Below are 12,451 nucleotides of genomic sequence, written 5' to 3' on the forward strand. Positions count from 1 at the left end.
GATACTTATCTTTGTTAGAGCTGGAAGGACCTATTAACTCCTAGGACATCTACTTTTTTTCTGTCCCATTCCCCCTGCTAATAGAGGATTGCTAGAATATGTTGTCCCATCACATTTTAAATGTCTCAAATGGTGGGGTTTCTGCTACTTCCCTTGGAAAATATCTCTATCCAAACGTTAACCTTTTAAAATCTGGGCTTGAAATATTTACCAAAGCTCACCTAGTCAGAGGCTGTTGCAAAAGATGAGGTGACCCCCTCCAGTGAGATGCAGGGCAACTTCCTGGCGAAGAGCCCAGTCCTAAACTCAAGGTAATAGGTTTCCTATCATAGTGTTCTCCCTGGGTCCTGCTTAGATGTTCAGTCTTTCGTATTAGCCTCTGGTTAATAGGCATCTGGAAAAATCTGAAAGCCACCTCCCTTGATTGTTGGAAGGTAGAAAGAACTTTCTCTTTTGCTAGCTTAAATTGCACTGTCTTCTGATTGCTGCCTGCAGCAGATTTGGGGTTGGGAAGGAAGTATCACTATCCCTTCCTCCTGACCTTGGTTTCTTTGATCCTCTTTCTTCCATGAAAAGCTCCAGTTCTCCCTGCTCATAGTTAAGATCATAAGAGCGGCCATATTGGGTCAGACCAAAGGTCCATCTAGCCCAGTATCCTGTCTTCCAACAGTGGCCAGTGCCAGGTGCCCTGGAGGGAATGAACAGATAATCAAGTGATCCATCCCTTGTCGCCCATTCCCAGCTTCTGGTGAAGAGGCTAGGGACACCACCACCAGTTTTCCCAAGCAGACACTGAAAATTGGGCTGTTTAGTTTCAATCTTTATAGGTTGTAAATAGCAGGCATGAAACTGACTAGAGTTGTGTAAATTTCAACCTGGCCCTGCTTGAGAAAGCTCATAGTAGCTGGACAGAGATTGGTGCTTTTTGTTTGCAGACTCCAGGAGATGGGACTGCATCAGGTCACTCCAGAAGGGTTTTCTTTGCAACCATAATTGTTAGAGATGTCTCTTTTAAATTTTATTAAATCCTACAGTTATAAATATTATTTAAAAGGACTGATAGCAGCAGTCACACACAAGATTCTCTATTGACCAAAAATATCCAATCCAGGCTAAGAGAGTGCACAGCAGAAAATGCAGTAGAGACAGGGCAAAAAAACAACCTTTTTTTTTTTTTTTTAGCTAACATTTATCAAAAACCATTTAGGAGTTCGTGGCATATTAAAAAAAAAACAACCCACAAATATAAAGTCAACTTCATAAAATCATCTTATTAGTCAATCAATCAATAAATCAATGATTTATCTGGAATATATATTTGTAGAGATAAGGCCAAAAGGGACTGTTCTGATCTTCTAGTATGATCTGCAGTATAACGCACGCCAGAGGACTTCTCTGAATTAATTCCTGTTTGAATGAGAGCAGACCTTTTAGCAAAAACATTCAGTCTTGATGTTAAAAATTCCCAGTCATGGAGAATCCACCACAACCATTGGTAAATTATTCCAGTGGTTAATTACCTGAACTGTTAAACATTTGTGTCCGAATTCTAGACTGAATTCGTCTAGCTTCCACTTCCAGTCGTTGAATCTTCTTATGCCATTGTCTGCTAGATTGATTAGCCGAGCCCTCTATTATCAAATTGATATTCCTTGTGTAGATACTTATAGACTGTCACCCCTTAACCTTCTCTTTGATATCGGATCTTGTCAAGCTAACTTATTTTCCATAAACCCATGTTGATTGACGTTAATTATACTATCCTCCTGTAATTCTTTATTAAGAGTTCCATAACAGCTGTTCCATTATTTTGCCCTGGATTGATGGCTGGCTGACAGACTTATAATTACCCAACTTGCCTTGCTTATCCTTTTGAAATAATAGCATAACATTACCTTTCTTCCAGTCTTCTGGAACTTCCCCAGTGTTCCAAGTCTTATAGAAAATCAACATTAATTGTCTGGAGAGCTCCTTGGCCATTTCTTTTAAAACTCTTGAATGCAAGTTATCCAGACTTCCTGGTTTTAAAATGTCTAGCTTTAGTAGCTGCTGTTTGACATCTTTCTTAGTTACTGTTGAAATTGAATGTTTTTCCATCCTCCTAATCATATGATATGAATAAATCATTGCACTTTTTTCCAAATATAGAACAGACACTTTTATTGAACACTTCTCTTTTTGTGGTGTTGACAACTGTGTAATTTCCATCTAGTAGCAGACCAACACCATTGTTAGGATTCCTTTTGTTCCTAATATACTTTAATAAAAAATTATTCTCCTTAATTCTGCTGACCATAGATTTTTTTTTCCTTGTATCCTTTTGCTTTCCTTATCAGTTTTCTACAGTTCCTAGCTTCTGATTTATACTCATTACTATGAACTTCCAATTCTTTCTGTTTATTAGCCAGACTCCTCCTATTGGTGTATAAGCAAGTAAATAATTTATTTTCTTCACATCCTTTTGTAACTTGATTGTTTTTGTTCAACATAATAATTTTGTGCTAAATAAATCCTCATTTGTCCCCTCTTTTTGTTATTGGTTTAAAGCTCTGACTGGTCTAGCCCTCTATAAGATTGGTTCCCCTTCCACTGAGATGGAGGCCAGCCAAACTGTACAGAAAGTAGACCAATGTTCCACAAAATCCAAACCATCTTGTGCCACTTACCTAGACAGCAATTCACTCCCAAAATCTTCTGCTTTCTGTTTTCCTTTACCTGTGGGACAAGAAGGATTTCCGGGATGATCACTTAGCCATTCTTCTCCTTCAGAGTTCCCTAAAGTCATCTATAATCTGTCAAGTATCCCATAAAGCAGTGTCATTAGTGCTGATATGCACTAAGACCAGTAGGTCCTTGTCTGCTTACTGCTTTTACAGAATTTTCTTTCAAAGCACCAGGGAACTTTTAGCACACAGCAGCAGGGTACACACGGACTGAGTTAGTGCATAGCATGTAGGAGTGTTGTAGATTTGCACCCTACCTTGCCATGCACTAACTCATTGTTTAGACGTGCCCTTAGTATAGAGTCCCCAAAAAGAATAGTCTTTCTTCCTTGGATGAATGGAGATTTTATGGGCTCCCCTGATATTTGTACAGGTTGGGCTGAGCAGTCATCCACAGATCTGTGATGTACGCCTCTCTGCTTCAGTCAGCCAGCTGAATCCTCAACATCTGCATTCAAATCTAGTTTTTCACATTCAGAAAATGAGAGGAAGCTGAAATAACGGGATTTATCATTATCTTAAAATAGGTGTGTGGATGTGTCATCTTCTCATTGAACCTTGACAACGAATAATACTGAAGTCTGGAAACCCAGAGAAATAAATCTAGCAATATAATGGAAAATAGATTGTATTTTTACAAAACCTCAAGTTGACTTTCCATTTCTTTCTTCTTTTTCAATTAAAAAAAAAAAAAAAGTTAAAATTCTGCAGAAATGTCCCACATTCACCAGGGAAGATTTCCTTCTAACTGTGGGAAGTGGATGTTTCAATCCCTGATGTTAATATTCTCTGCTGATTACCCTCCCCAGAATAGAAGCAGAAAAAGGACAGTTAAAAATGGTCCTCTGGTGGTACTCCTCTCTGCTGCTTTTGTCTTGCTTGGTTAGGTCATTGCCAAAACAAAGCCTTGTTAGTCCTGTTGAATGAATTTAATGCTGAGAGAGAGATTTTTGTCCTATACATTGTCAACAGAATTGTCAGCAAAGTTTCCTTTGTAGACTTTTATTCGTAGTGGTGATGTAAGGGTGCGAGAGACTGAGAAAGGCCTTGAGCTCAGCTGGGTTTCTAGTTTCCTGGTTGAATTTTCTGCTATGGCAGTTGGGGGGGGGGGGGAATCATCTTCAAATTTGTTAACTGGGCATTTCAGTTCTGGGTACTGTGCTGTGTAATGTTCCCACGGTGTCTCTTATAGCTTCCTACTCAGAACAAGCTGCATTTTGTGTGGCAGCTCGGCACCTCAGAGTGTATTGTTACCAATTTCAGGTCACAGAGTGTAGTTCTCACTCGATGCAATTGCTAGTTCATGCTGCTTGCAATTCCTAGTGATATACCTGTCAATGAGCAGGGCTGGAGGCTAGATCCTTGTTATAAGTGGGGAAGTAAGTCAGCTTGCTCTAATAGTGTGTTCTCCCCTCTAGGGAATAAAGGATGATATTCACATTTTGAAAAAGAGCAAGCCTTGCTTTATTGTCTGTGTTCAGGCTCCAGTCTCTGGGGCTGTTCAGTGCTGGGTAGGAAGTCACCAGCTGGCCACATAAAGTTGCACCAACTGAGAGCCGTGATTGAGTGGGGGCAAAAGGGACTGTGTGTGGTGGACAGGAAAGAAAATGCATACGTTAGAAGGGAGCTGTAGTGCCTCCCAACATCTTTGCCTCTTGAGTGCTATGTGCTGAATGAGCGATGGCGGTATTTCGTATTTAGTGTTTTGGTGTGAGTATAGTGCTGAGATCAAGTCTTTTTTAGCGACAGAGACAATTCCACAGAGGTATCAGCAGTGCACACTGCCTTACTGACATGCCTTATCTCCCTCACCATAGAGAAAACCACCATAGGAGTCAGTTACTTACATACGAAGTTGATTGGCACTTTAATAATACGTAAGGTCTCTATGGACTTGAGGTGTGCAGGAAGTCGTCTGTTTCATCAGCTGAATCTGTTCAATCCAGCCATTGATGTCTGGACTTTTGTTCTTAGTCCACTGTTTGAGAATGGCTTTCTAAGCCAATAATGTTAGCATGAAAAGAGACCCTTCCTCATTCCCTCCACTGATGACAGCTCCCTTATGAGTCTCTCAGATATACGTAGTGCCGGTTACACAGTACTGTGACGTTGTGCAGTCTATATGGTTTTATAAAAACTTGATAATAAGTCAATATAATGTAACTGGGATAGTTTTAGAGAAAATACGGTAATAAGTGAATGTAACGTAACTGGGATATGCTTCATGCAAAAGGTCTCTTGTAAGGTATCATTACAAAGCTTATAATCTACTGAGTATGATCATCTGATTTGTATAAATGTACCACTCTTGTATCTAAAACTAGAAATATACAATGTAACTCTGAGGGCCTATTGTAATTGTGTAAAGTGTGGACCATTAATGATGGTTTGGAATCTTGATGACTCCCATTGTCTGCAGATGGCTGTATTTACCTGTGAGTCTTCCTGTATATGTATGTGCTGGCAAGTGAGTAATGAAGTCTTGCAGTGACATGTGATCATGTCACCTGAACTGGAATCAATCTTTAACCTGGTGCTTTTCCAGTGAGGGGGGGTGGAAACCCAGAGGGTCAAAGGGTTCCCGCCTTATGCAAAAGATATATAAAGGGGGGAAGAGAAGAGAGAGGGGGAGAAGCCATCATGAAGAATCCCCTAGCTACCACCTGAGCTGCAATAAGAGCTGTACCAGGGGAAAGAATTGTGCCCAGGCCTGGAAGGTGTCCAGTCTGAGAAAAAACTTACTGAAGCATCTCTGAGGGTGAGATTATCTGTATTCAGTTTGATTAGGCATAGATTTGCGCATTTTATTTTATTTTGCTTGGTGACTTACTTTGTTCTGTCTGTTACTACTTTGAACCACTTAAATCCTACTGTCTGTATTTAATAAAATCACTTTCTATTTAGTAATTCACTCAGAGTATGTATTAATACCTGGGGGAGCAAACAACTGTGCATATCTCTCTATCAGTGTTATAGAGGGCGAACAATTTATGAGTTTGCCCTGCATAAGCTTTATGCAGGGTAAAACGGATTTATCTGGGTTTAGACCTCATTGGGAGTTGGGCATCTGAGTGCTAAAGACAAGCACACTACTGTGAGCTGTTTTCAGGTAAACTTGCAGCTTTGGGACAGGTGATTCAGACCCTGGGTCTGTGTTGGAGCCAGACGGGAGTGTCTGGCTCAGCAAGACAGGGTGCTGGAGTCCTGAGCTGGCAGGGAAAACAGGAGCAGGGGTAGTCTTTGCACATCGGGTGGCAGCTCCCAAGGGGGTTTCTGTGATCCAACCTGTCACAAGTACAATGCTCTTTCATGGAGTACTTTGGCAATGATTTGGCAGATATCTAGTTGTGAAACCATCTGATTTCTGGGCTGTATTTCTCCCATGTGTGCTATTAAATACCTAGGAATATTCAGCCAACTGGATCACTCAATTGGCCATTCAATTTTTTGGTGAAGCTAGAACTGTGTTTCTCAAGCGGTGGGTCTTGACCTCCAGGGGATTCATAAAAGGTAATCCAGGGGTTTGCAAGGTATTTAAACCCCTATTAAAATCTAAAACAAAACCTTGCTCCCACATTCCCTTGCCCTTCAATGTCAAGTATTCTGTCAACCTCTCGAAACACACACTAATTATATCCGCTTAGCATTGGTACTCTTACAATAAAAGAATAAAAAATATATGGGAGTCGTGAAGATTTTTTTACTTTGAATAAGGTATCACCAATCTGAAAAGGTTGAGGAACGCTTTATTAGAATAATATACTTCCTAATGGCGTGTTATATTATGGAATGTTCTATTTGTCAACCTGGGGAAACATTTTATTTGAAAAATAAAATTTTGGTATTTTCCATTTGTACAGAGTGCCCCTGTAATGTCTTTGCCTAAACAATCTAGGCAAGATGTTGACCGCTTGATTTTTATCTCACTATTCTTAGTTTCCTCCATGCTGCTCCTGCGATAACACTCCAATAACAGGCAAAGAAGCAGTTTGGAAAGTAGTTCTTACACACTGATCAAATTCTCAGTCCAAAGGCTCAGTGGGGACAATATAGAATTGGAAACTCTGAATTTGCTGGCTCTTATGGAGTTAATCATATTCAACTTCAGTATAACTTTAGTAATGCTGCAGTACATACAGCATTTAGGCATTAGACCTGTATACGTACATGTGTTTTATTTAATATAATAGATTCCAGGGAACTGTTTTATTAAAACTCTCTTGTGTAAACTTCCAGCCTGGGATTTAGCTGTTCTATTCCCATTAATGTTAATAGGCATTATATAGGTAAATCCCCATATGCCTCACTATATTTAACTTTTCTTTCCATAGTTTCTGCACTGTCTTGTCAGCCACAGTGAAATTTACATTCTCTTACTAGATCTTCATTGGTACTAACTATACTGTGTAACAAGAGGAGACTTCTTGGCACAGTTCTGATCTCATCACAATCCCTGATTTATCAGATGCAGAACATCTTTATTTAGATGCCATGCTAGATTAAAAACCACCCTTGTTAAGTAGCTGACTCTTTATTGTTCAAGCCAAAACCATCAAGATGGTTTTTGTAGATGGACTAATTCCATTTTTAATTATGGTCCTTGGGCTGAAGCATAAAATTAGGACTGTATACTACTCTTGATCAACAATGGAATTCCTGATGTTAGTGGAACTTTGCACAAAGATCAAGGATAGAATATGACCTGTCTGTAGTAACCTTTTCATTATCATAATTCTTGTTCAGTATCACTTAGCGGAAAAACATTCTTACCTTCACAGCTTCCCCTACTTCTGTCCGTTGTAGCAAATCAGAGAGAAACAAAAAAACCTAATGGGAGGTAAATGGGATTGGCTAATGACTATAAAACTGTTAATACTATATGAGGGAACTACAGGCAAAGTATCCGTCACTTTCTATCCTAACCCTCTGTCGAGTGTTGCTATGACATGTCCATTGTTAAAACATGCTGTTTCATCAGCTTATGGCAATTTCTGAGTGAAGCATTATAAAATACTTACTCTTGCAAAAATTTTGTTTTGCAGTCCTGGAAGGAAACGAGACTTTTCCCCAGTCCCTTGGAGCCAGTACTTTGAGTCTATGGAAGATGTTGTGGTTGAAAACGAAAACGGCAAGGATATATCCTTTTATTTTATTCCCAGACTGAATTCTTCCTGATCTCAAGTGACCGGTGGGATTGTATGTCTTGGCGTTTATCAGGGATTCTGTTACATTTTTTAATTGTTCCCTCTATTACCCATCTTTTCCTTTGTGCTAATCAGTGCTACTGCCCCAGGCCACACCTATGTGCCAACGATTAGGTTGCAGTGGGAAAATATCTAGAAAAGTTGGCTTCTTGGTGTTGCTTTCTCATCTCCGTTAATGTTGGGTCACTCAAAACTGTGTCCATGGGACCTAGGTAATAGTGTGTTAATGCTCTAGCCTTTCTCCTCTGAAGATGTGAGATCAAATTCACACACAGAGACACAGACACACACACACCCTCTGTCCGGTTAAAGTTCATGTTCCTGGGATGGCCACTCTTCTAGTGCAGGTTTGTCAACGTTGCACAAGAACCTCGCAGTTTTTAATACAATCATCATTCTGTTCAGTCCAGGCCATGACAAGGATAACACCATGAGTTGCAGGTCAGGATTGAGGTGCACCTCCCCTTAGGGGGAGGGATAGCTTAGTGGTTTGAGCATTGGCCTGCTAAACCCAGGGTTGTGAGTTCTATCCTTGAGGGGGCCACTTGGGGATCTGGAGCAAAATCAGTACTTGGTCCTGCTAGTGAAGGCAGGGGGCTGGACTCGATGACCTTTCAGGGTCCCTTCCAGTGCTATGAGATAGGTATATCTCCATCTATTAGCTGTGTGGGAGATGTTTACGCTGTGTACCTGTACTGGGATGAGAGAGCCAGGCATCTGGAGACACTGTTTCACTAGCACCAAATTCATCAGGGGAAAACATCTCTCTTCCGTAAAAGAAGCTGAACTTTTCTTACGCTTCACCATGTTCATTCAGCCTGTGGATGAGTGATGCCCTTTAGCAATGTACCACTGGCTGCCTGCTAATTGGGAATGGGGGAGGAACTTCCTTTCCAGAGAGAAGAGAGCCATAACTAGGTTGAGAGCTTCTGTGGTGCTACCTCAGCCTTCTCCTGGAATGAGGACAGCTTTAAATTCTGCCCAGGATTCAGAAAAATCTTGCCAGCAGAGACTGCCTGAGAGGCTCTGAAACAATAAATTTCCTGCATGCCTTCCCTTACTCTGCCCACTCTGTGCACTGCACTGGTTGACTCTGGATTCTCCATTGGGAGCCAAGTGATGAATCTGTCCAACTTCCAAGGAAATCCCTTGAACCATTCAGTTTCAGGAGAAAGGGGAGCAAAAAGAAGGCTAACGCACAGCACCGGGAATAAGGAGTTCTTTACCTGGGTCTGCTATAGATGCTCTGAATGACCTTAGCCAAGCTATTGCTCTCTGTATTTCAGGTTCCTCATTTATAAAATGGGGACAAAACCTACCTGTCAGGGCTGTTGTGAACCTTACTTATTGTTCATAAAGTGCGTTGGGATCCTTGAATAAGACGCGCTGGAAACATACAAAGTAGCCTTTCTATAGATTAGACTTTGTACAAATTAGTATAACTTAAACGGGTCTCAACTGCAAAGTGAGAAAGGAAAAGTAAACCCTTTCCAGGCTGATAGGAAGCCAAATTTCAATTCAGAGCCAAGAGCCATTGTTGTTTCTGTAGGTCCAGAAGTGTGTGTGGTGCATTAGACGATTAAAATCACCATGGAAGCAACCTGAGTAACATTCTTCACTTAGCTTGTCACTACTGTCGACTCTGTTTTCTCTTGAATCATGTTCTGCATAGATTAGGCAGCTCTCCCAGGTTTCAGAGTTCCTAGGACAGTAGCACCTACAGGCCCTAACCAAAATTGGAGCCCTGTTACGCTAGGCATGATACACAAACATAGTGTAAACGGTCCCTGCCCTGCAGGAGGTGGTCTAAATAGATGAGACCTTCAAAGGGTGGAAGGGAAAAGAACAGAGGTGAAATGTAGAGCTGGCTGGAAATTTTCTGACAAAATATGCCAATTTGTTGAAACTGAAACATTCCAATGGTAACTTGCCCAGCTCCTCGGCAGCAGGGAGTCTGGGAGCCCCCCTCAAACTGGAGCTCTCACCTTGACAGGCTCCCTGCCGTGCAGCCAGGAGCCTGGCTGGAGCCAGGGCTGTCGGGTTCTAGCTCCCTGTTCTCTGGCAGGTCCCTGGGAGTCAGGTGCTGCTGGCTGCTCCATTTCATTTCTTAGTTCTACTTTTTGTTCCAATCAAAAGAGAAACTTTTTTTCAAAATGTCGGGATTCCCCTTGGAACAGACATTTTCTATTTTAACCAGCTCTAGTCAAGTGACTTCTCCAATCAATCTGTGTATTAGAGCCCAGATCTCCTGACTCCCAGTCCAGTGTCCTATCCCTGGCGCACACTACCTTGAGATCAGTGGGTTTTAACCTTTTTTCCATTTGCAGACCCCTACACAATTTCTAATGGAGGTGTGGACCCCTTTGGAAATCTTAGACCGGGTCCACGGACCACAGGTTGAAAACCATTATTCTACCGATTTGCTACGTTTTTAGCTGGCTTTCCAGGATATGCAGATAAGCTGTAGGGAGACATCAGCTAACTTAACAAAGGCACCATACTACCTCATGGATTCCCAAGGGTAATTTTATTGCCCAGAGTGATACGTATAGGTTTGTCTGTTTCCTCAGTCAAGTAATGGGAGAGCGTGTTAGACAAAACACCAGTTTGTGGTCCCCAATGGTGTCCTGAGCATTCCAAGCTTTTAACTTAATTTTTTCCTGTTGATTGGCTTTCTTTGATGTACATTTCGTACAGATACTATTTTCATGGCGAAGAGGGTGTGTGATGAGGAGGTAAGGAACATAATAGAGTATGGGATGATGGGGAGGTAGGCAGTATAGCTAGGTGGATAGTATGGGCTAAACTTTTCCCTTGGTTGTAGTTTGATCTGTAGATTATGTATTCATGTGATTACTTAAGAATTCGCAGTTATCAGTCTGAGATGCAACAGATTCTTGTCCCAAGATCAGGCCCAGTATTAAAATTACTGTTCAGTTGCGAACCCCGATGTAAATACAGAAGGGTTCCTACAGGGGCGTGTTGCAACTGTGTTCAATAGTTTAATACATTTAGTAAACATTCTAACCCAGCAAGGTAGATGGCGATAATACAGAATGTACATCTGAATATCCATATCCTCACCCTGTCCCTTGTCGACCAACCTGAAATATTAGCCATTATCTTCCTCATCACCATCACCTTCCTCCTCCTCATCAGTGGCCATCATTCTGTACAAACCTATTGAAGTTGAACAGAGGGCAGAATGGGGGCTTTCTTGCGTACGTGAGTAATAATGAAGTGCTGGTGACCTTGTATGTGCTGTGAAGGGTCGAACTCAGTAGCTTGTTTCAGATAATTTTATTAAGAAACATTGTCCTTAACTGTTCATACACTTTTCGAATTTATAAAAGTGGATCGGAGGGCCCTGTCCTACTTTTGTTGCATGGCGGAGGCCATTCTGCTCTTTCCTGGGCTGTGTTCAATGTAAGTAAGTTGATTGGAAGTAGAAGTACAGGTATACGAGTGTTGCGTCTTCCATCCATGGATGACATGAAAATACGAAGCCCTGCTAAGCATGGGAAAGATAATTCAGAAAGGTCCTTGTAATCTGCCTGTCTGTTGAACTCCTGTATTTAGACTCTTTATCGCAAGCAGTAAATATATTTTATGAACAAAACGCATCAAAGGCAGAGCGTCTGCCAACAATTAGGATGTGGCGCTTCATCGAAGCAACAGCAATCTCCGTTCCTCTGACCTGGTTTAATCTGAGAGGCCAGGATGTTGCTCGTCACAGTTGAACCAACTTTTTCCCCCAGATTGATTTTCCACAAATAACAGGAAGATGTTATTGACCATCTTTAATGGAGAGGAATAAGTTTGAAGCTATCTTATTTTCACCTTGACAATACTGGTGTTGCATTGGTGACGACACATTATGACCAAGTTTGAATGTTAATTCAGAAAGCCTCAATGCTTGAGAAACACTGAAACCCAACCTGGTGTTGCGTCAATGGGAGCAAGTTTCATGGCTTAACTTTTTCCACTCCAACAAACATTTATATATATAAAAAGCCTACAGGTTCTAAACCCAGCTAATAGCAGGATGTATAGCTGTACTGGGACCCTGACCTTTAACCCAGCAACTCTAATTGTGGATCTTGTGCCCGGACGGTGGGTGTCTCCATCTCTTATTCTAGTCCAGGGGTCGGCAACCTCTGTCATGCTGCTCACCAGGGTAAGCACCCTGGCGAGCCGGGGCAGTTTATTTACCTGCTGACGCGGCAGGTTCGGCTGACTGCGGCTCCCACTGGCCGCGGTTCGCCGCTCCAGGCCAATGGGGGCGGCAGGAAGCCGCTGCCAGCACATCCCGCGCCGCTTCCCGCAGCCCCCATTGGCCTGGGACGGCGAACTGCAGCCAGTGGGAGCCGTGATAAGCCGAACCTGCCGACACGTCAGGTAAACAAACTGGCCCGGCCTGCCAGGGTGCTTACCCTGGCGAGCCGCGTACCAGAGGTTGCTGACCCCTGATCCAGTCTGTCTGAGGTTTTTATAGGGCAACTTTTAGTGAAGTATCTGTGAACT

At 42.0% G+C, this 12,451-nt stretch overlaps 1 protein-coding gene across 1 annotated transcript in view; it reads left to right on the forward strand.

Moving 5' to 3' along the window:
• Positions 1-12,451, forward strand: part of PPME1 (protein phosphatase methylesterase 1) — a 37,154-nt gene that overhangs the window by 7,751 nt on the left and 16,952 nt on the right. The window contains exons 2-3 of the mRNA XM_054015885.1: positions 7,766-7,859; positions 11,261-11,353. Of these exons, the coding sequence (XP_053871860.1) occupies positions 7,766-7,859; positions 11,261-11,353 (187 nt within the window). The remainder of the gene's footprint in view (positions 1-7,765; positions 7,860-11,260; positions 11,354-12,451) is intronic.

The sequence above is a fragment of the Malaclemys terrapin genome, chromosome 1 (genome assembly GCF_027887155.1).
Source record: "Malaclemys terrapin pileata isolate rMalTer1 chromosome 1, rMalTer1.hap1, whole genome shotgun sequence".
Taxonomy (NCBI): domain Eukaryota; kingdom Metazoa; phylum Chordata; order Testudines; family Emydidae; genus Malaclemys; species Malaclemys terrapin.